Source organism: Trichoderma atroviride, chromosome 7 (assembly GCF_020647795.1).
Source record: "Trichoderma atroviride chromosome 7, complete sequence".
In the NCBI taxonomy this organism is placed as follows: domain Eukaryota; kingdom Fungi; phylum Ascomycota; class Sordariomycetes; order Hypocreales; family Hypocreaceae; genus Trichoderma; species Trichoderma atroviride.
In genome coordinates, this window is record NC_089406.1 from 3,850,216 (window position 1) to 3,872,167 (window position 21,952).

Here is a 21,952-nt window from a genome sequence, read left to right on the forward strand (position 1 = left end):
CCGGCATTCAATGCGAGAGCAACACTATCTTCTGGTGATCGTGCATAGTGATGATGGCCGAATACGTCGCCTACTGCTCACTGTTAGAAACCGCTAGGTTCCAAGCGCCCTTCCAACCCCACTGCTCTCGTAAAACCCGATGCTCGTTGATCAGGAAGGGAATGTCGTTTACAGCGATGTACGGGCACACGATAGTCTCGGCCTTTGCGCCTCGAGCATATATTTGAAAAGCGGTATGAAGTAGTCGGCCTGTTCCCGGGCACGAAGTATCATGTTGTTGTTGCATTGGTTCTGTTCAAAATTGTAGCTAGCATAGTGCCTGCAAGGAGTTGATGTTTTCAAGACACCTAGATCAATGCCACCTTGTATATCGACCACGAAATGGAGGCATAATTCTTCACCCGTCGGAAATCCTCACTTGGCGCCTTCATCCCTCTTCTCCAATGCGAGCCTAGAAGTCAAACCCCGCACATGTATAATCTTAGAAATGATCCTCATCAGAACATATACTTGTGCTCATATTTTATGCCAAAACATTGTCGAAAGACGCGCTCATGTTAATGGGATAGAAGAAAGATATACTGAGCTCAACTGACTTGCCAAAGCCTGGGAGCTGGCAGCTAGTGAGAATTCCGCTCATGCTGCGTGTAAGCCTCCTCATTCCGCCAATTTAGAACCTAAGCTAGTGTATAGCGTAGAGGCCTGAGAGACAGCCAATCTTTTCGTCCCAGGTCATAGCTTCGGGGATCTAAGCTCTGCAAAGTACACGTATGTCAGACGCCTTTAGAGGCTGAAGGGTCCAATGGACAGTTCGCAATTCAAACTGACGCATGCCGAAAACAATTGGGGACAAAACAATACACCCCGATACTAGGTGAGAGGCCCTGAGCTTGGATGACTGAGCATCAAACCAATGGTCTCACGGCATCTTCGCGCCGCGTTTCCTTCACTCGCCATCGAAAACGAAGCCTGCGTAACCGGTTCAGTGGTGCTTGTGATCTCACGAGCATAGTATATCAGTCTTGGTCTATAGCTTGTCGAGTTGTGCTTATGCGTAGCGTGGATTAACAGAACATACGAAAAGAAACGGGAAATATAGAAAAGCACAATCAAACTTTCAAAGCCAGTACTCCATGAAGTTGCGCGATCGGAATATAGAATGTTCCACAATATCATCTAATAGTCTTGCAAACACAATTACATCTAGCTAGGTATTTTCCTATTGCTCTATTGTTTATGCTACACCGCCAGCAGAGGAGTAAACCCCGCATGCTGATTATAAATACACTTTCAGTTGTTTTCCGAACCAAAAGTAGAAATTAGACTGTGGATTTTAAGGAAGACCCGTCCGCTATTCGCTTCAATCAGCTAAACAATTACTTGGCATAGCTAGCGGAATACGAACAATTCACAATTTTACCCTGCAAGAGGTTATGGCCTTTGGAATATAAAGCACTAGTTACACTAGGGCTCTCAATTTTATTTCCCTCAATATTCCTGATTATCAGCTATCACTTTAGAGCTTCCATTCACCATGTCTAACGTGGCGTACGACAGCTCCGAACGAGCAATTTATCTTCTAGATGCTCAGACCAAAGCCATTCAATTTTTCGACGAAATTGAACAGAGCCTAATTCGCTCTGGAATCAGTGAAAAGACATTAAGCGATGAGATCCATCAACTCGGTAATACTCGTTTTGGAATTAGAACGCACTGGCATAAACGAGTAGTAAGAAGCGGACCGAATGCCCTGCGACCTTTCGAAGACAACCCCCCTGATCGTGTTATAAAAGAAGACGATATACTGGTTATAGACCTCGGCCCGGTATTTGAGTCATGGGAAGCAGATTTTGGACGCACGTACGTTCTTGGGAATGATCCTAATAAGCTTAAAATCCGGGATGCTTTGGAGCCTATTTGGAAATCTGTTCGAGCTCAATTTTTAACGAATCCTGATATGACGGGAGAACAACTTTATCGAATCGCAGTAGAGACTGCTGAGGAGAATGGATGGACGTTTGGCGCCCATTTAGCAGGGCATCTCATTGGTTCATTTCCACATGAACGTATACCTCGCGATAAGACAACTCTATACATCACTGAAGGAAATTCGGCATCGATGTCCTCTTTAGGTAAAGATGGGCAAAAAAGGCATTGGATTCTTGAGATACATCTAAGAGATGAACAAAATCAGCTTGCAGGTTTCTATGAGCAGTTGCTGACTGCTTGATGAAGCCTATGAGAGATGCAGCGGCATCATTGCTGCCGTCGAACCTGAAGAGTTAGTGGACAGGCGAAATGTGCCGGCGTTACTCTACACCCTGCGCGAGCAGGCCCGAAAATCATGGTAGCAAGAGGAGTATTGGAGTTGAATTAGGCTTAATAGAACGTTAAAGTCTTTCATCTACATTTAGCCTCTTCTTGAGACTGCAACAAAATTGTCTGTTTATTTAGTTCGTTCATCCGTCTTCACAAGTGTCAATTGTTTATATAAGCTTGACATTTGCCCAGCGAAAGTCGACTCTCAATCTCTCACGCTATGAAGTTGCCACCGACTCCTGCTCCCCTCCCCTAGCTCAATCATTGTTTTCACTACAGAAAACGTATACTGGCAATGGAAAGCATTAAACAACCGGGCTTGATTTGACTCATGCCTAGAAAAAGCGGACCTGGAAAGAATCATTAAGACTCTTGATCGTGAATTTCGTTGAATGAGTCATAATTCAAGTTATCCGCCCACAGCCATAGCTGACTTGCATCCAAAAGGTTCGAATCCACCAAGAATGACAGGTCTCCGTCCCATTCGAATGTATTTGCTGCTTCTAATGCTGCTTGTTGCGATATCTCTTCGATAGCTTCATGGCTTTCTACTCTATCTCGAGATGCGGACGATAAAGGTGTCAATCGAGAAATGTGATGACCGAAAACTGCACAGTGCTTCGATTAGTTCTGTACGAAATCCCAACATATTTACCTTACCTTCTCGAATTGGCTGCAGTAGACTCTCACCACTGGTAGAATTATGTCGCAAATTTGCTGCATCGCCGCTGGAGATAGATGCCCCAATGGACGGCATAATATCTTGAATCAGTAGGGAAGGCCCATGTTGATCGGCGTTTGTTACAGTGGGATAGTTAGTCCTTCCAGTTATCATGTCAGTTTCCAACCGTAATACTACGGTAACAAGGCTGTCCAAAATGGAGAGACTCTGCGTGGAAACAAGATGCTGATTCGAGGAAGAGGCATTACGGCACATGCGAATAATGTGCATGACTCCCGTTTTTGCCCTGGAGACCATTGTTGTCATTGGGTGAGAGAGGCATATAGCGCAGAGCACCACTCCAGCTGTAAAAAGTGTGATTCCAATATGCATGTCAGCGTGTGTTCGTCTAGAAGCGTGCAAAGTGGATGAGTATTTATATAGCTCGGAAATATCCATCGCAGAATCGAAGAGCTGTTGCAGAGAGGGGCTATTTCCTGTACTGGATGATGTAAATTTGCATTCTTTATCATTGTATTGAAAGGCCGCGGTGCGATGGAGAATGATTTGCAGATTATCGTATGTAAGCTGAAGATTCAGTGCCTGCATCTGGAGTATGGATATTTGTTCTGAGTTTTGATCATAGCTTTGTAATTGAAGACATTCGGGTAGATCTTTCCGCCACTGAAGTAGTTGTTGATGAATGGTATAAACGGTTTCAACTTGTTTTTGCTGCCTTCTTCGTCCGAGGAATAGTCCCATTATTCTATAAAGTTGGAATTTCCATTGATGATACACGAGGAGAGAATTTTTGCCGCTGATCTGCTGGCCTGACTGTATATCGGAAACCATACCGACATCGCAATCAGAGTCGTCAATAATGCATGGACGACCAAAGGCAATAGCTGCGTATCTAGTTGGCAGTCATCAGCGTCAAGTAAGTTAAGTAGGTATGGCAATTGAAATGAGGATGGGTGAGGCTATAGCTTACTTGTCGAATACTTCCAATGCCCACCAAGTCCGTCTTCTCTCTTCTCGTTTAGCTGGCGAAAGTTCTTTCCATAATCTCTCGCGATGTAGTCCCATAACCTGAGCAATTTTTACGCCGCTACCCGAAATGCCTAATCCAGCATTGGGTCGGCCATTGAACAGGAGAAAGCTACCGAGTAAGATGCATATTTGAACCGTCTCTAATGTAGAGGAGCTGATTATTTGTAGGAAACGAATTTCGATCTTCGCTAGGAGGTCTTTCGAAAGTTTTCGGTAGTTGACGGTGTTTTGGTTTGAAGACGGCGACAATGTCAAGTAGTGAGCTCCAAGTGCTATTACAAGCATACATATCCAAAGAAAATCGCTATCGTGATATGTTGACTGTTGATGGAGGAACTCTTCATATCTGCGTTTGAACGATTCTTCATGAAAGACCTAGGATCCAAGATCAGATCTAGAGGACAAAAGGATATATGTAACAGAAACAGCCTTACCATCATGAACCAATCAACAGAGAGAAAGAAGCGTTTCACAATGACATCAAGTACATCGTCTGAAGGCAGCTCTACCCTAACTAGATCCCGCCAACTTCCAGAAATTGGGTGATTAGGACCCATTGGCTTGGCACCACCAGGCAAGGCAGATGTGTCATGTTTCAGATACTGGTTAGAACCTGTTTCGACGAACATCTGTAAACCCCTCAGTATCTCACCGTGATTTGTCGAGATCATATCCTACCATTGTGCTTAAGTTTATAATGTTTGACTCCGGGACAATGACTGTATCGTCTGAGCCTAGCTGACTAGCCTGATCATTTCTATGATAATCGCTGACCCTTCCAGCCGGTGTTAACGCATCTATTCTCCCGACATTTCGAGGAACGCACTCGACGCCTGCCCGAGCACATAATTGACACGGTCTGTCTGCGTCGCACTACAAAGTTGTCAATATCCAGCTGAAAAGATCGGGCTTACATGAAGTAACATAAAAGAAAACACAACATACGCCGAGTTTTCGCTCGCGACACCTTTGACAGGCTACGGAGACTTTCCGTCGCTTCCGGGGCGTAATCATGTTGATCAGAAGCCTTCCGACGGAGATGCGCAACTTTCAGGTTTGCCAACTTAGAGCCAAGCAGTGAATCTGATACATTCTCCATCGGAATCTTAGAGTGAACGTGCATACATATAACCCCGCCTTAGGGCCACGTCATAATTAGCGGTTAGTCAGGGCCACACATCTTGAAATCTTTCGCGCATGCATATAACTAGAATTCTATATGAGATCGCTATGCTTGGGAATTATGTTCAAGTAAAGACGCTCCAGGCCTATAGTAACTGCGACCAATGGCTCGAAATCAAATCACATGCCGTCTCTCACTTTCATGTTTTGGAATGAGGATTCAGAGCATTGAAAGACTGCTAAGTATGACTAGACATCTGACATATGGTTAACTGGAATTTGTAATCGCGTTATAGCCTCCATTCGCAACAATATCAGCGCTCGCTCCGTGTCCAATGCAGAATACTTAGTTGAGCTCTATATTTGATGATGGGATTCCCAAACACATGCATGCCAGAAACTGATGCAACCAAGTTAATGTTTCCATGCTGTCAATTAGTAATTAAATTGGCGTAGCGAGTAGTTCACAAGACGAGAAAAGCCAATATTTCAAGGTATCAAGTTGCAACACCAATGATTGAATAGCATGTAACAGAGACTTTGATTCAAAGTAGAAGAAACCGGGAGTTTACGCCAGTACTCGCATTCTCATCTGTCATTGTTATTGCCTATGTATCTGCCTAAGTAATCTCTTTTCACCCTTGTATGCACTCCCCTCCTGCTCCTTGTTGGGGAGGATATGGAGGAGAAGACTATAAGAGCTAAGCGACCTCCTCAAGAAGTGTCTTGGCAGCCAACTTTCCAAGATTATTCGATGCCAACGGAGAATCACCAGACAGCACAAGTCTATCGCGATAAACAGCGCCGTCGATGCCTCTATTGAGTGGCGTGATACCAAGCTTGCGGAGCCGCTCGCCGACATACCATTCCATCTTGCCCGGAATATAGCCAATTTCGACATTTGCCTGATCGTCCAACGTATCTGGGAAAACGTCAATTTGGTAGCCGTCGTAGATAAACTTGCTACCCTCAGGCTTTCCAACATCGGCAGCGAGCATGCTGGCTGGCCCGTGGCAGAGTGTGATGAAATAGCGTTTGTTTTCATGAGCCCATCGAAGAACATTTCCAACAGTCTCCGAGAAAGGAATACCGTTCAGCACACCATGGCCACCAGGAATAAATACAGCAAGGTAGGGAGTGTCGTTGGTAAACCCGTTGCCCCATACGTTGTGAAGATTGAGTGGGCTGCGAATTTTTTCCTTGTATTTCTCGTAGATAGCTTTGACCGACTCGTCCTCATTTGGGAAAGCCCACATCTCCAATTTAACAGGGTCACCTGAAAGCGTGGCAATATCAATGTCGAAACCCGCAGCGTCAAGATGGATCATTGGCAAAAGCATCTCCACAGGGTGATTGCCTGTCGAAAAAAACTCCCCGTTTGCCATCTTGAGATAACGCTCCTGCGTCGCAATCAAGAGCACCTTCCATTTGCCGCCCTTGTATGCGTTGGGGTAGTTTGCGCCATCAAAATCTGTCTTAGGTGCGGTGTATTGTGTAAGAGAATAAGGGGAGGGGAACCAAGCATCAGCCTCAGCTGTGTCTCGAACAGGTTTGCGATCTGATGAAGCCATTATGAATAAGTAATTGTTGCTGAGAAGCTATTGCCCTTTCTGCTGAAACAATAAAGATGCTATGTGTTAATTCCTGTTGGGACAGTCCGCATTTATACTTATGGCTGTTGGCCTGACAAGATACTGAAATGCGTGTAGGAGGCTGCGAAAGTGAGGGGATGTGTTCTAACTTCACTACCTGGCACTCTGGAGGGTTAGTTGACCAAGCCTGGCTGCCGGGCAATCCGATTTACACCAATGGTGAGATCCGAATAGGTAAGATAGAGTGGCAGATTCGCAAATAGATTCACGCATGGAGAGAATAAAGAGCTAGAAAGTGACGTATAAATTACGCTCACGCCCATTTGAAGTTTAGAATCGGCCTAGATCATCTCCTAGTGCTAATCCCCCTCTCTTTCGCACGGGAGCTTTCTGCCACGCGGAGACCCCTTCCGACGGAACACTTCCGAGTCTGCAAAGTTTCGCATTCTAGTTGCCAGCCTGTACAAGAACTTATTCCACAATCTATAATTATAACAGCTGGTACTAATTCTTCAATTCAGGTTCCGCGAGTAAACGTTTTCACTAGCTTATCTACAATGATTTCCCGAGCCAATCTGTAAATATGAACTATGTTATAGCTGTGCATATTGTAAAGCAAAGATTTGGTAACTGAAATTTTCTTGATCTTTCATATAATATAATAAATTAGGCCCACCTAGTGAATATTCAGCTCTAACCTTTGCCAAAGTCCCACGAAAGGTGTCGGCTGCCGAGTAATACAGCGCTAACTTTCCTCCGTCGGAATTCTGTTTGCCTGGCTGAGCATTTACTAAGCACTGTTGCTAGTATAGAATAAGCTAATGTTTCTCTATTAGCAAAAGGTTATGTGTTACTTAATAGGATTAGATAGCACTTTTGGTGTAATGGAAATTATGTAAAGTTCAGCTCTGATTCCTAGCCCTGTAAGGCTTTTTCTGCCCAATGATAGTGTAGATTTACGAATCGTGTTCGTGTGGGTCAAACTCTCGCCATCTTCGAGACACTTCATTCTATTGAGATTATATTTCAAAGCAGCAAAAAAAAAAACATTTGCTACCAGCTCATCTAACTTGCGCGGAGGTTATTTCACGTGTCACGTTTTGTATATAATTTCGAGTGTCGCCACTATCAGTCTTTTATTTCGTAGTACAATGGCTTTAAACGCAGTACTAGTAATTTCGGATATACATTCAATTTAGCTTCGGCGATAACTTAGGCTCTTTGAAAATCTAGTCCTGTAGTAACATGTCCGTCTGTCATGATGGATGCATCTCAAGGGGAAAATGAACCGATTAAATTGTGATGAGAGCTTTGTGTAACAGGGGGCCATGATCAAGGTATAATCGAAGGTATATTTAATTCTTCAATGATATGAGTAAATGCATTAAGTTGAGAAATCATTGTCATTGGCTGAAGTGTGCGTTCTAAAAAAAAATTGAAGGAATTGATCTCGCTTATTACATCATCCATCCATAAGGCAATCTCCGTCGGAATTCATCGGTGGCTCTTGATGGCTTTCTAATAATATTGGTATTAGAAATTAGGGCCTATTTAGACACAACTGATGCCACTGGATTGTTTCTGATTTGTAATTTCCAATGGATCAAAATACCAATTCATTAAAATCCGAACGGCTGGAATGGGATCCATTAAAGTCCGAACGGCTGAAATAACAACTTATAACTGTCTGGCAGGACATCTTGGTTGTCATTCACTTTCCAACTCGATTCTAACCTAATATCCTTTACTCTCTACAACCTTTGAAGATGACGAATAAAGCTCTTGTTTTCAAGAAAGTCCCCTCGGGCTTCCCTGTTCCTGGGGAACATCTTGTTGTTGAGCCAGTGGGCGGCGATGCGAAAGATGCAGCGCCTCCAAATGGCCTTGTCCTAAAATCACTTTATAGTAGCTTTGACCCTTACATGCGCCCTCGTATGCGACCTGCAGAAGTCAAATCATATACGCCGGCCTATGCACTCAACCAGCCAATCGACAGTGCAACCATCGCCAAAGTCCTTCGTTCCAAACATTCGGGTTTTCGGGAAGGAGATTTAGTAATTGGTCACCTCCCTGTTCAAGAATTTCACACCTTGGATGGCGGTCAAGCGGCGAAACTTGAACGGCTTGAGAATCCCCTGGGCATCGACGACATCCGTGTGTTTCTAGGGGCTCTCGGTATGCCAGGCCTTACTGCCTACTCGTCTTTATTTGAGATTGGAAAGCCACAGAAGGGAGAGACAATATTCGTTTCTGCTGCTAGTGGTGCTGTTGGTCAATTGGTGGGTCAGCTGGCCAAACATGAGGGGTTGAAAGTCATTGGGAGCGTCGGATCCGACGAGAAGCTCGATTATATCATCCGCGAGCTCAAATTCGACGGTGGTTTCAACTACAAGAAAGAAAAGCCCGCAGACGCATTGGCTCGGCTTGCGCCAGACGGAATCGATATTTACTACGAGAATGTTGGGGGTGAACACTTGGAAGCGGCCCTCGACGCGCTGAAGGATTTTGGTCGCGTTGTTGTCTGTGGCATGATCTCACAATATAACGCCGCGCCATACCCCATCAAAAATATTAGCAATGTGCTGTTTAAACGTCTGACAATGCGAGGCTTTATTGTTGGCGATGCTGGTATGGGCGATAAGTACACCAAGGAACATCAGGATCGTCTTCAGCATTGGATCAAAGATGGGTCATTCAAGGCTCTTACTCACGACACAGAGGGTATTGAGAATGCAGCGGAGGGTCTAGTTGGAATCTTTCATGGAAATAACATGGGAAAGGCTGTTCTTAAGTTTTGATTCCTTTTAAATGAAGCTCTTTGGCGATATGATTTACATAGAAACTCAAATTCTTCGCAACATTTGATCAAAGTTCTTGAAGTTCTAGGTGACATTGATGACGAAAATGAGAGAGGCGATTTGAGATTGTCGCCATCTAAAGGTATGGCAAGTGCGACAGTCAACCCTCCAGCGTATTATGCGCCAAACGCTAGAGTCGATATACGAATAAGCAATATGAGTAAAAATGGTGGGTGAAATACCTGTGCTGGGACCTGTGCTGGGTCTGTAGCTGTAGTTGAATGGGTTTGTTCGCTGTTTTAGGAGCTCGTGTGAATGCCATAGACGTTGAAATGCCAAAAACAAGCTGAATAAGCCGTGCTCCCTGTTCACCTAAGGCGTTATCTTGGGACTCAAGAACAAGTTTGTCAAGTGCGCTGCTGCATACGAAATGCGCAGTGTCCCCTATGCCACTAGTAGCAACGAAATCATACGGATTTCTATAGTAACTGCTTATGTAGGTGCGGCGAATTAGAACAACGGCATGCGAGTGTATTTTTGCTGATATGGACTCAATCTAAGGAGAAGCGCTTTCGCAGCGCTACTTTGACATTGAGACAGCCGTATCCGCAAAGACATTTTAGAGCGTAAAGGTTCAAATATTCTAGGATGAATTCAGTTCTGTTGATACCGGCGTCGAATATCACTGCAAACGACCCCGAAATCAGGTTGAGCCTGGAAAACCACTGGAAAAGGTAGGAAAGTCAAGGGTTACATTATCGGGAGAAACCCCGTCGTTAACACCTGTTGGAAGTATTTGCAAATATGGCTCCTATTCAACTGTCGTGGTAGGCTAACTGCATGCTAGGACTACCATCAGAACGAGTTCTGTTTGAGTGGGGTAGAGTTGCTTGCTTCGGTACTTTCACTTTGAGAGAGCGGCTCTCCGATATCAAGTAGCTTGGCCCCCTGTTGGCATGAACGAGGCCAATAACAAAGTTGGATGCCAAGTTGTCGAGAGTAGTAGTTGTTAAGTGCTTAAAAATCCGCCCTCAGCTACCTATGGATAACTCAGAATATGGAACCAGCAGACAACTGTACTGGATAGCTCGGGTCAGAAGCGTGTGATCACAAATGAACAGAGAGAAGGCGAGTATCATGCTTCAAACAGTGGACGTCGAAGGTGAAGCTGATCCGGGGCGTGAAACCTACGATATAGAACACAGGGTCATGCATCTGGGGATCAAAAATCCTATATTCATAAGATCTAGGGTCTGACGCCATTATATATAAGATCTACTGTCCTTGTCCTTCCTTCCCTGGGGACGTCGGGGCAGGTGTCCCCCAACAGCGAGACTCAGGTTCCATTAATTTGTGGAATACAAACAAGGGTAAATTACGGAACCGTACTCTCTTCCCGCGATTGCTTTGCTGAAGAGAGTATCCGTCTGACACATGTATGATCAGTAGGAATCTTATATATTAGCGGGTTCAAAATACTAACATAGCTACTACATAATTTACAAGGCTGGGAGTCCCGGATCGACTAAGCACATGTCAGTTAGTTGAGTACAAAGGCATGATACGCTGTAATTACACATAGAATGATAACTTACCGATAGGGCCGTCATCGCCTCCACTGCCTCCGCCAGGGCACTCATTGAAAAAAAGTCTCGGCCTGTCAATCACTTGGTTAGATTCTCTCGCTCTAGCAAGAGGAGAATAAGCAGGGCTCCTGTGCTTTGGTCGGCTTACATTGTTCTTATCAGGCCAAACATGATGAAGGTCCGCCCGCCCGAGACCCCCGAAGTTCACAAAGTGCTACAAAGAAAATTGTTAACTCTGAACGGTAGTGGTAATATGCACATGGATACATCACATACCATATTCTCCCCGCGGTCTATTGGTGAATACACAACACCACGGTTAGTCCAGTGGAACGAGCTCCCTCCATTTGCGTCAACGTCGTTGGGCTGGTACCCGTCATTCTTGAATAATGTTGCGGCACCTGTGTACTTGTCAACGTGGATGAGGTCGGCCCGGCCCGAAGCCTCCACATCAGCAAAGCGTATATTGGCCCTGTCCCAACCCTCACTGAACTTGACCTGGCCAACATTTTGGAGCCCCGTGGCTGTATTCAGCCAAGCCGTTATTCGTCCATCAGGCTCCAAGCAGAGGATATCCGCACGACCATCGCCACTAGAATGCCGTTAGCCATAGATCCAAGACGGATGGTGGTGGCTGTTCATACTCAATATCGGCAATCCGCATACCACGGTCGAAGATGCCAACGCCCCATCCCTGGGTGCAGCTAGCACTCCCCGACTTCACTCCCTGGTTGCTAAACTTGAGCAACTTGGCGGTTGCATCGTACTTTATTGTTGTGAGTTAGCACTTGCTCCATTCGTTATGTTACGTAAAGACTTCATCTCGTGAGCCAGCACTGGCACGTGCTGAGAAGGCTGGGGACGGGCTGAAAAGGGTTAAGGAGTGTCTCCTGTGGATGTTACATACATCGTTACGCCACAAAGTCAGAGCTCCCGTGGCTTTGTTCTGCACAAGCACGTCGCATCTTCCATCACCGTCAAAATCCGCCAAGTGGATGCCCACACGCGGCCCTGGGACTGACAGCGTGATGGAGATGCTATGGCCCCAGTCTGGCGGGGAATGAATGTTCGCAAAGAAGTCGGTCGAGTCGGCGTGACCGTCCATGTAGATCCAGACATAATCATCGCTCCCACTGCCTGTCATGTCGCAATAGAAAACCCCATCGCCTAGAAAAGAGAACCAGGATTGTTACTTAATCGGTTCATTATGAAACGGGGTGGCACTCCAAACCTTTCAGTTTTGTCCCTCCTGCTCCTTGATTTTCCCACACCAGCATGTCATAGTAAGTATCCTCTTCTTGGAGGTAGATGTAATCACGTCGACCCGAGCCGTAGATCCGGCCAAACTTGATCTGCTCGCGTACGCCAGGTGTGTTCATGCCCGCATGCGTAATGCCAGACGCGGACCAGCTCGGCACCTATACGTCCTCATTAGTTCGACGACCTGAAGAATCTCTAATACAGGGGTAATGAGGATCATGCGTACAATACCAGCGCCTGATCCACGCTGGTTGATCCACGTATCGACGTCTCCCTGATCACCAACCCACATCCAATCGTCTCGGAAACTAATTGACCACAAGTCAGTACCGCGATCCTACAAGGAAGGGCTGTTCACAACATGACACCGCAACATACTCTCCATTTAGATCGGCTATCAATGAGCTGTTAGTGCTTGATCCAAAGTAACAGAAGGGACATCGAAAGGGAGTGGGGTCCCATACCGAGGCGAACGCCGGTCTTATCGCCCTTGTTCTTGCCAGTAAAGACAGTCTCTCGCAGGCCGCTGTCGGTGGAGAAGCCTTGCCAATAATAGTTCCTTCCCTGGCCTCCGTTCCTGGAACAGCCAATGTCGCCGTTATCGTGGATGAAACAGACATCAGCCCTTCCGTCGCCGTCTATATCAGCAATCCGAACGTCTGCTGGCGTAAAATTTCCACTCGCCGGGACGACGACGCCGATGTTCTCGAACTAATAGCCAATATGCCTCCTATCAGCAGCTGCTCGCATCTTCTCGAAGAAGCATCGCTCCAGGATTAATAAGTAGCTGGCTCACCGTGGGAGGTCTTGTTCCCTTATTAAGGGAGACTGTTATTTGCGTGCCCGACCCAATGCACCAAAAATCGGCTAAGGTAAAGAGGACAGTGGTTAGCACAGCTCCGGTTCAGCGAATAGCCCTACGAAACAGATGATCTCACCAAGTCCATCATTATCCTGGAGCGCCAGACAAAAGCAGTTAGTAAGATGTTATGATAAATAGCGGTCTCAAAGCACACAGCTTGGGGAAGGGTCCACGAACAAAATCGGCCCACGCATAATCTAACAGACAAGCAGACTATATCAGTAGGAGTCTAAAAACCAACCTATGAGGTCGACATTGTATACAACTTACTCGGTCCTCCATCGCAATTCTGCTGAACGTCCATCATCACCGATGACGCGAAGCTGCCGTTGCCGAGATTCTCGCGGAACCAGTACTCGTTCGTACCATCCGTGGCGGACTTGTGGTAAATGCGAATCTGTTGCGGTTAGCAAGCATGATCCAAACATGGCACAATGGGCCCTAGAAAAAGAAGCGTGGAGGGAAAAGGCAGCCTACCCAGTCATCCAAGGCCGCGCTTCGGTCGACACCGTTGATATTGGTCAGTTGGGCAAAGAAAATGTGCGAAGGGATAGCATCAGACTCGTTCTTGTCTGTGGGCTTTTGGATCCTGCCGTCAACTAAGACGCCCTTGCTAGTTGACTTGTGGACGTAGATGCCGTCATCGTGGCCAGAACCATTTTGCGTAGTGATGGGCCCGCGCGAGACACCGGCCTGTTTGGCACAAGTCTCAGTGGGTTGGGAATCGTCTTGGCCATTATCCAACGGCGCTGATAGGGCAGAAGAAGTTTCATTGATGGCCTGCCACCAGACAGAGGCCATGAACTCGTACCCATAGTCGTTCGGATGGATAGGGTCGTCCGAGAACATGGTCGTTACATCCATAGCGGCGTTGAAGTCGGCGATGGCTAGCCTGCCGTTCTGGATCTTGGGCACAATCTGGCGGAACTGGGCGCTCAGATCTTTTGCGCAGTCTGTGATGGCAGGGCTTGGAAGCAGGGTTGACATGATAACAACAACGCCAGGTACAGCGTCGAAAATGCTCTGAACCAGAGTCTGCATTCGAGCCCCAGCATTTGGCAAGTCAACATTGAAACTACAGTCATTGGTACCGACATTGAGTAGGACCAGGTTAGGCTTCATCCATTTTGCGGCGTCCCAGGCCTGTTGTACGCCACTATGCCCTCCGCCTTCGGTAATGATCCAGCCGGGATGCCCTTCGTGATCCTATATGCAAAAGTCAGCATAATCGTGCTATAGTGAGTAGTGGAAGTAGCGGCAAAGGAGGAGGAGGATGGCCTCTTCTCCTAGGTCAAAGGTTACCCTGTCTTTCATTGTCCCAATCTGCCCTGATCCCACCACTATAGCCAGCATAAGTCAGTAACTTAGCATTTGTCAGTTGGGGCCATGAATCACTCACTGTTTACTTGCCAACCCTCCCAGCGCAGCTGCTCTCGTATCCACTTCCTATAGCCGTTGTCGTCTGACGAATGTATGCCCTGAGTGATAGAGGCACCTAGGGGCATGACCCTAAGCCAGAAGTCCTTGGCGGCTCTGCGACTGAGGTCGACCCCGTCGTTGCCACTCGCACCGCTGTTGTTGGTCGGTGAAGATGTTATGCCTTCAAACAGCGGAAAGGATGCATTCCAGGTCTTGGCGAGACCAACATCTGGTCCGAAGCCTGTTGCGGTATCCTTCCATGGCGATATGACATCTTGTGCGCCGACCTGAGTGGGTAGAACAGAGACGGATTGAAGGGCCAAGAGCACCGCGCAAACACGCAATTTGGGCGCCATAGATGGGGCCTGTTGCACAGAATACAAGATTCAGCGTGTATTGTTGAAGATCTCTTACGCCATCACGCCCAGGTGCTGGTCCTTTATATATTGTCTGTTCGACTGATCACTGCGTATCCAATCGGGCCATGCGTATTCCTTTGTAAATAGCACTTGGCTTAAACCGGAAACTGTCTACAACTTAGTATAAGTATGGTGCAGGCGTGCAAGGGATGCGGGTGCGCGGACACGGAGTTTGCATAGGATTTAAGTGTTGTTTTCTATGCTGATCTTACAAGTGCGTTCCACAGCGCTTCCATAACAACTAACAGCCCTTGTTTGTAGTTTGCACCTATGTAACCCAAGCCTTTAGGCACCTGCTTAAGGAGGGCAGGGGTATATCGAAGGATCATGCTTATTGGTCATACATTTATCCTTAACTCTTACCTTTACGCTATAGAGCCACCGCAGGATCCGCTCTACAGAATCCTAACAAAACTAGCCCTTGTTTAACTTGTTACAACTCAACTCTTGAACTTACAATAACAGACCTGTAATGTAAGCCAAACCTAGTGTAGAACGAACCAACTAACCAGTTAGCAAAGACTGGTCAACTTACTTGTTGATACAACAAGTTAAAGTAGGCAACCTTGATAGAATATAATACTTTCAGGCATCGTGTTATCAAGCCGCCAGCTGACTGTAATTCAATTTCGTAGCTTTGCTCAAAATAGGTATCTGATTATAACTTTTACTATTATATACAAATAGTGCTAAGAATAGCTATGTTTCTAGCCACGACTGTTTCACAAAATCAAGAGCCCCAATCGCATGCAACTCCCAACTTGTCTTTAAGTGATCGAAGGCATGATCTTCCCCACTGGCTATATCAAGTCTCACTGTAGTATCAGGCAGCTTCTCCTCAATCAAATCAACAAATTCCTGTGTAGTTCGCAGGTGTACAACACTGTCAGCGCTCCCGTGCAATATCCAGCTACGAGAATATTTAGTAAAACTCAATCATTGACCTTTAAGCTTGGATTACTCACATTTTCTTTGGCAATCTTGCGCCAGCTCGCAAGCGCTCTGTTGGAATAAATTCAAGTCGATTCAGACCGCAAGGATCAAATATTTTCGAGTAGTATATTCCGTACTGTGCCGCCGCCACCGCAAACGGTGTCCGTTCAAAACCAGCCTTGGTCGCCACTGTGTATTTCGTCTCTTCAATCCACTCTAGAACAGACGTCCTTGATGGCATTTCCTCTCGCGCCACGCACATGATAGTCGGTTCATCATCTCTGGGGCCAGAAAACATGATTGGATCTTTAGGGTTCACAAACGGATATGATGTAGCCACGGCCGCTATGTCATCTGGGTGCGTCATTGCCACCTGCATTACGGCATAGCCGCCAGCTGAACTACCGGTAAGAAGCAGACGAGTATTATCGAGTGAGTGACCAGAAGAGTGGATTTGCAACATCTTGGCAAAGCTATCGCTGCGACTCCACTGCCAGAAGTCTTCCAAATCTTCCAAGACATCAGCGACGCCATTTTCAGACGGAAGAAGACGATAATCTGGTGAAACCAGTATGGCCTTGTTTTCCAGCGCTAATTTGAGAACCCATATCGGAAAGAAAGGGGCGAATAGAGAATGCGCGTTCACGAGAAACCCTCCGTGGAAATGGAAGATAGCAGGGTGAACGCCTGGTGCCAGGCCTTTCGGGATGAAGACAGCTGCCATTATACTGTGAGAGCCTACAGTCTTGAATCTGCTTTGTGTCAGATAGTTGGAAAATCTAGATACTTGTGACTTACGTCTCTTCGAAGATGGTGAAGTGTTCAAATATGGAATCGTCTTGCCACTGGACTGCCATTGTGAGATGAGTGTGTATTGACGGACAAGCACAGGAGTAACAGGTAGAAAAGAAAGGTTTAGAGGGTATTGTGTCGTAATTACTGAGTATTAACAACTGGTTGAGTATGTCGTTTTGGTATTCAACTCTTATATAAATATGCTGGCGGAAGACATAGATCCGTCAAAGGTATCAGTGGTTACTAACATTCAGCAAAACGGATCTCCACTTTCCGTTCGTCTTCCATCCCGACGGCGTCTCTTATCCCGCTCACAAGAAAACAAAGACTATAAAGGTAGAGTCTAGTATTATATGGCTGTTCTGCTTTTTTTTTTTGAAATATAAAAAATTTTTGAACATTATATTTGGACCATCAATTGACTCAAAGACTCACTATGCATCTCTCCGCCCATACTTGGATGCGCCCAGAACCCCTTCGGCGCACCCTGGAGCGTATAAGTGAGCTGGGCTACACGAGCATCGAGCTTGCGGGAGAGCCTTCCCTTTACCCTGTTGAAGAAACTCGCCAGCTCTTGCGGGAATTCAATATCGAATGCTGGGGTACCGTCACTCTTCAACATGGGACCAGGGACCTTACCGCTGCCGATCCCGCACATCGCAGAGACACCATCCAATATATGAAGGACGTTGTCTCAATGGCTGCCGAACTTGGAGGCCAAATTGTCACTATTGTCCCGGCTCGCGTTGGCAAGCTTGTTCCTTCATCAACACCGGAAAACGAATGGAAGTGGGTAGTTGAAGGACTGCGTGAAGTAGCCGAGCTGGCCAAGGAAAAGGGCATTCGAGTCGGAATTGAGCCTTTGAACAGATTTGAGACATACTTCCTTAATCGCGTGGACCAAGCGCTCGCCCTCGCAGATGCAGTGGGGTATGACTGTGGTATTGCCTTCGACCCTTTCCACCTGGCGCTTGAAGAGAAAGACCTCTATGGAGCAATACAAAAGGCCAAGCATCGCATTGTTGATTTCCATGTTGCGGATCATAACCGCCTTGCAGCTGGAGATGGCCACTTTAACTGGAAGAGGATAATGGCTGAGCTAAAGGACGCAAATTATCATGGCGCTCTCGCGGTAGAGTGTATGCCACCAATTGATCGCACACCAATCGGAAAATTTGGCGCGACACAATTGGAAACTGAGGAGATTGAAGTGCCCAAAGGACAACTTCAATTCATTCTCGACCACGCGTCGGGAGTGTTGTCGGATGAGTACTATACTGGGTTATTGCGACGGTCGGCTGAGACACTGCGTCCTTTCTTGGATTGAGTGTTGCTTATTAAAACTTTTTTTTTTGCTTTTTGACAATGCCAATCGGCAATTTGATCTTACATCGAACTTTCATTAAATTTCACAGTTCATTGTGTAAAACATTGCTGGCGCCCTGCTACCAAGTTTACCAAGTTATTCATAATGGACAGTAATACAAAACAATAGCTAGGCAGAGGCAATATGGCGATTGTCTAACAACTGAATCTTGTGTACTTGCGCATCAATGGATTAATCACGCAAGCGAGATGCTCTCCATGTGTAACCTGCGCGGCCAGTATTCCGTGAACAGCAAATTCATCTCATTAGGGGCTTACACCCTCGCTGGGCTGTGAGTCAAGCAGCAGTTGCCCAGTCCCCCGGCCTAGTGATATCGTTATAACGAAAGGTTCACCGTGTTAGGCGTCAATCCCACACAAGACCCACTTTGCGACGGAACATGATGCTCCATTGCCTGCATTTTCCCTGCTCAATATCACTCGTCAGTCGCGTTCCACTCAGTTTGAGTCTCATTTCACTGAACACATAGTTTCATGCTGGTATAGATACCAGTCATGTCGAATCCTGGCTCTCTCAGACTCCAGAGGAGCAAACAGCGAGCTGACGTGGCCTGCGATTTTTGTAGATACAGAAAGGTACACACCTCGTTCCTCGTTAATATTTCATCAAGGTCTAATAAGTCTAGCTGGGCTGCGATAATGCAAGGCCTAGTTGTAGAAACTGCACAACGCATGGCAGAGAGTGTAAATATACAACACGAGTGACGAAAGAAAGGTATATGGCAACCCTCTGGCTTTACAAGTCCAGTAACTCTTGAACTACATTTGCTGATTTGACGTGGACCTTCAAATTTGCGGATTCGCCAATTAGAGGAGGAGAATGCGAGGCTACGTCAAGAGGCAGAAGCTTTACGATCGCTTGAACAGAGGCAGATCGGAGAGGAGCAGACTCACGTGGAAATGCCTAGTTCGAAAGACCCTGTGCGCTCTGGGATACTGTCACCCAAGGAGTCCGACACCTCCACGCCATTGCTGCATGATCAAGGGCGCAATAGTACTTCGAATGGCCTTGACGCTGGGGAATCGAGAAAGGTAGACTTTAACAGGTCCTCGAACGCCATGTTTGATGAGCAATATCCGGCTACGAAAGAGGCAACCGCAGCCAGCCAGGTAGATGTCTCCATAAAAACGCAACTATTAGCTGAGGCTGCCAAGCAGCGTAAGTCGCTCTTCGTCGCACTCATGCCCACGAAAATATTGCCGCATTAACTCAACGTAGGCCAACTTGAACCAATTAATCTCCGCTCGAACAAATTATCTTTTGCAGACACCGACCCGTCTCTGGGCATGAGACTACTCTCAGTCTTCTGGAACCGCCAACATGCTATCGGATCCATCATCTATCGACCGTCTTTCATGCGCGACATGGCCTGCCAAGGAACATATTTTTCTCCGCTACTTTTATACTCAATATTCTTTCACGCTTCTAAGCATGTGCCTGAGGTAGGCGGTACATGTGATGACTCTGACATTTGTCATCATGGTCGTCGGTTTCGTCAAAAGGCTGAGGATTTATTGTTTGGTCGTGGGACACAAACTTTGTGCAAGAGTAGCATTCCAACGATTCAAGCGCTGCTTCTCATGTCGGATACACTGTTTTCATGGTGCGATGAGAGGAGTCTTTCGTGGCACTACTTGGGTATTGCCACGAATATGATGATCGACCTAGGCATTCATTCTGAGACCCCGCCACTTTCGTTTAAAAAGTCGCTTTCGCCGGAAGACATAGAGATACGACGCAGAGTATTCTGGTCCGCCTTTGGTATGGCTTTCTTCTCACTTTTTTGCAGGCTCCATCTGATATATAATCCCAGTCTTGGACAAAGTTCAGTCCATCTACCAAGGGCGCCCAGCTCGTCTCCGTGACATGGACTGCAGTGTCCCCATGCTTTTCCTGGACGAATACGAAGAACTTGAGCTTTCTAATAGTATAGGCTACTCTGAAGTTGCTCAAACACTCGATTTACCAATGCACAGCGGCTCGACATTTGTGCACCTGTGTAAGCTGAGCACCATCGCTGATCGCATCCTCGCCAGTTTGTACACAGAGGAGAGCTTGCGTAGAGACAATGACGAGTTATACGAAATGTCTCTCGCTTTGCATGCTCAATTGATTCAATGGAGGGACTCATCCCCCGAGCATTTGAAGATCCAATTCGATGACAAGACTACGGCTGACACAATGGCTCTTCCGCATACTCTATCTTTAGTGTCAGTACCTGCTTAATCTACCTATAATTCTCTTTTATATCTGACTGTTATTAGGTCAATGTTTTACGCGTTGGTCATCCTGCTTCACCGTCCTTTCGTCTCCGAAGGTCACCTCTCGTCCACAACACGCTCGCCTACCTATCACGCCTCTTCCCTCTGCGAAAATGCTGCATCGCGCATTGATACGGTGCTTCGACGTTACAAAAAATACTGGTGTATAAAATCTCCGCCATATTTTCTATCATATGCAACATACGTGAGCGCAACGATTCATGTACGCATAGCGGCAGAAAAGCCTCCGGCTTCAGAAGCGTATAACCGTCTCCAGAACTGTCTCGAGATACTATCCGAACATCAAAGAGTTTGTCACGCACCAAGACGTTCGATGGTCATCTTAGTCAACTTGATGCGGCGTCTAAACGTAAATGTTGGAGGTGTGCTTACCGGTACCCGCGATAATGACGGCCAATCGTCTTCACAATACGACAGTGGAGCGCTGGGTATGTATTCTGGATGCCAGTTGAATAGAGATGCTCTTGATAAAGCTGCTCCGAAGTCTCTTCGGTCTCAAGACAATATTAATGTCGTGGGAGTGGCGACGACGGATTCAGCAACAACTACGACCTCTCATCCCGATATTGCTATGACATTCAGCAACGATGGCTCGTGTGAGCAGGCCAATCCTACGTCCTTGCCTACTGACCATGGAATTGACAGCCTGTTTACGGATATGAACTTCGACTTCGATCCCCTTTTTGGCTTCGACATGGACCAGGCAGATTTCTTACAGGATATTTCTTTCTAGCCTGTAGTAGATGACATCAAAAGTACTGCTCCAATGAGTGAGTGTAGCTGGAGATGCAATGAGTGTAGCTTTTTTTTCATCGCATGCTACTCTATGAACACTGATAACCACGTAGCCGCAAGAAATGGCTTGTCTGAATCATAAGGTGATAATTAATGAAAAACTTTATTGGGCTATGGATATTGAAGGGGTGTTGTAGATTTCGGCTTTACTTAGACTCGGCATCAAAGATTAGTATCAGATTTATCCTCAGCAACTACTCAAGAATACTACCAAAGATCACTTACTACACATGTCTAAAAAACCAAGCCAATTCGCACACTAACTCCAAGTTGGTTACACATGTCTAACTTTTAACCAACATCGAACTTAAATGTCAGCAAATATAACCAGGGGCTGCCACATACTCTTCAACAGAGACGGAAAAGGAAAATAAGCCTTGATTCTAAAGTGCTAATCAAGTAATTTATGTCACTTGGTAATTGTCAGAGAACATTTCGGATGTTGCGTTTAGCTTTAGGGTGGACATTTTTAATGAGCTAAGCAGAATCCTTCTTAAAAACATACAAGTGGTCAGCAAAAGTAAATATTTAGGTATTATTAATTACTAGAGGAGGATAAGAGCTTAAAGATAAAATCATTCAGGGCCGCTCGGAGATAATTTATGTTGTAGAAGGAAAAACAAGTCTGCTTAGCCAGCTGTATTAACTTGAACTTGATCGGCTTCGGACCTG

At 46.2% G+C, this 21,952-nt stretch overlaps 8 protein-coding genes across 8 annotated transcripts; 4 read left to right on the forward strand and 4 right to left on the reverse strand.

Moving 5' to 3' along the window:
* Positions 1-1,358: 1,358 nt before the first annotated feature.
* On the forward strand, positions 1,359-2,433 carry TrAtP1_013302 (uncharacterized protein). Its single transcript, XM_014088874.2, has one exon. The coding sequence runs from the start codon at positions 1,535-1,537 to the stop codon at positions 2,228-2,230; it is 696 nt and encodes a 231-aa protein (XP_013944349.1). The 5' UTR covers positions 1,359-1,534; the 3' UTR covers positions 2,231-2,433.
* Positions 2,434-2,453: 20 nt separating this feature from the next.
* Positions 2,454-5,127, reverse strand: TrAtP1_013303 (uncharacterized protein). Its single transcript, XM_066115859.1, has 6 exons — positions 4,976-5,127; positions 4,709-4,903; positions 4,465-4,659; positions 3,972-4,405; positions 2,980-3,893; positions 2,454-2,927 (listed from the first exon to the last, which is right to left on the reverse strand). The coding sequence occupies exons 1-6, from the start codon at positions 5,042-5,044 to the stop codon at positions 2,683-2,685; spliced, it is 2,052 nt and encodes a 683-aa protein (XP_065971959.1). The 5' UTR covers positions 5,045-5,127; the 3' UTR covers positions 2,454-2,682.
* A 726-nt stretch (positions 5,128-5,853) lies between these two features.
* TrAtP1_013304 (uncharacterized protein) lies at positions 5,854-6,723 on the reverse strand (the record flags this gene model as incomplete). The annotated part of the gene is made up of 1 exon (XM_014088876.2): positions 5,854-6,723. One exon carries the CDS (start codon positions 6,721-6,723, stop codon positions 5,854-5,856), a length of 870 nt encoding a protein of 289 aa, XP_013944351.2.
* A 1,598-nt stretch (positions 6,724-8,321) lies between these two features.
* On the forward strand, positions 8,322-9,610 carry TrAtP1_013305 (uncharacterized protein). The gene has a single exon (XM_014088241.2). The coding sequence runs from the start codon at positions 8,511-8,513 to the stop codon at positions 9,540-9,542; it is 1,032 nt and encodes a 343-aa protein (XP_013943716.1). The 5' UTR covers positions 8,322-8,510; the 3' UTR covers positions 9,543-9,610.
* A 1,396-nt stretch (positions 9,611-11,006) lies between these two features.
* On the reverse strand, positions 11,007-15,025 carry TrAtP1_013306 (uncharacterized protein; the record flags this gene model as incomplete). Its single annotated transcript, XM_066115860.1, has 17 exons — positions 11,007-11,067; positions 11,138-11,199; positions 11,277-11,342; positions 11,405-11,720; positions 11,773-11,894; positions 12,036-12,295; positions 12,360-12,546; positions 12,615-12,696; positions 12,767-12,782; positions 12,853-13,099; positions 13,185-13,255; positions 13,327-13,342; positions 13,428-13,447; positions 13,521-13,647; positions 13,728-14,456; positions 14,553-14,590; positions 14,650-15,025. The coding sequence occupies 16 exons, from the start codon at positions 15,023-15,025 to the stop codon at positions 11,179-11,181; spliced, it is 2,694 nt and encodes an 897-aa protein (XP_065971960.1). The 3' UTR covers positions 11,007-11,067; positions 11,138-11,178.
* Positions 15,026-16,049: 1,024 nt separating this feature from the next.
* TrAtP1_013307 (uncharacterized protein) lies at positions 16,050-16,878 on the reverse strand (the record flags this gene model as incomplete). The annotated part of the gene is made up of 2 exons (XM_014088878.2): positions 16,050-16,773; positions 16,820-16,878. The coding sequence occupies 2 exons, from the start codon at positions 16,876-16,878 to the stop codon at positions 16,050-16,052; spliced, it is 783 nt and encodes a 260-aa protein (XP_013944353.2).
* A 288-nt stretch (positions 16,879-17,166) lies between these two features.
* On the forward strand, positions 17,167-18,275 carry TrAtP1_013308 (uncharacterized protein). Its single transcript, XM_014088879.2, has one exon. It carries the CDS (start codon positions 17,253-17,255, stop codon positions 18,141-18,143), a length of 891 nt encoding a protein of 296 aa, XP_013944354.1. The 5' UTR covers positions 17,167-17,252; the 3' UTR covers positions 18,144-18,275.
* A 335-nt stretch (positions 18,276-18,610) lies between these two features.
* TrAtP1_013309 (uncharacterized protein) lies at positions 18,611-21,506 on the forward strand. Its single transcript, XM_014088233.2, has 5 exons — positions 18,611-18,778; positions 18,829-19,361; positions 19,422-19,964; positions 20,017-20,413; positions 20,468-21,506. The coding sequence occupies exons 2-5, from the start codon at positions 19,103-19,105 to the stop codon at positions 21,216-21,218; spliced, it is 1,950 nt and encodes a 649-aa protein (XP_013943708.2). The 5' UTR covers positions 18,611-18,778; positions 18,829-19,102; the 3' UTR covers positions 21,219-21,506.
* Positions 21,507-21,952: the final 446 nt, after the last annotated feature.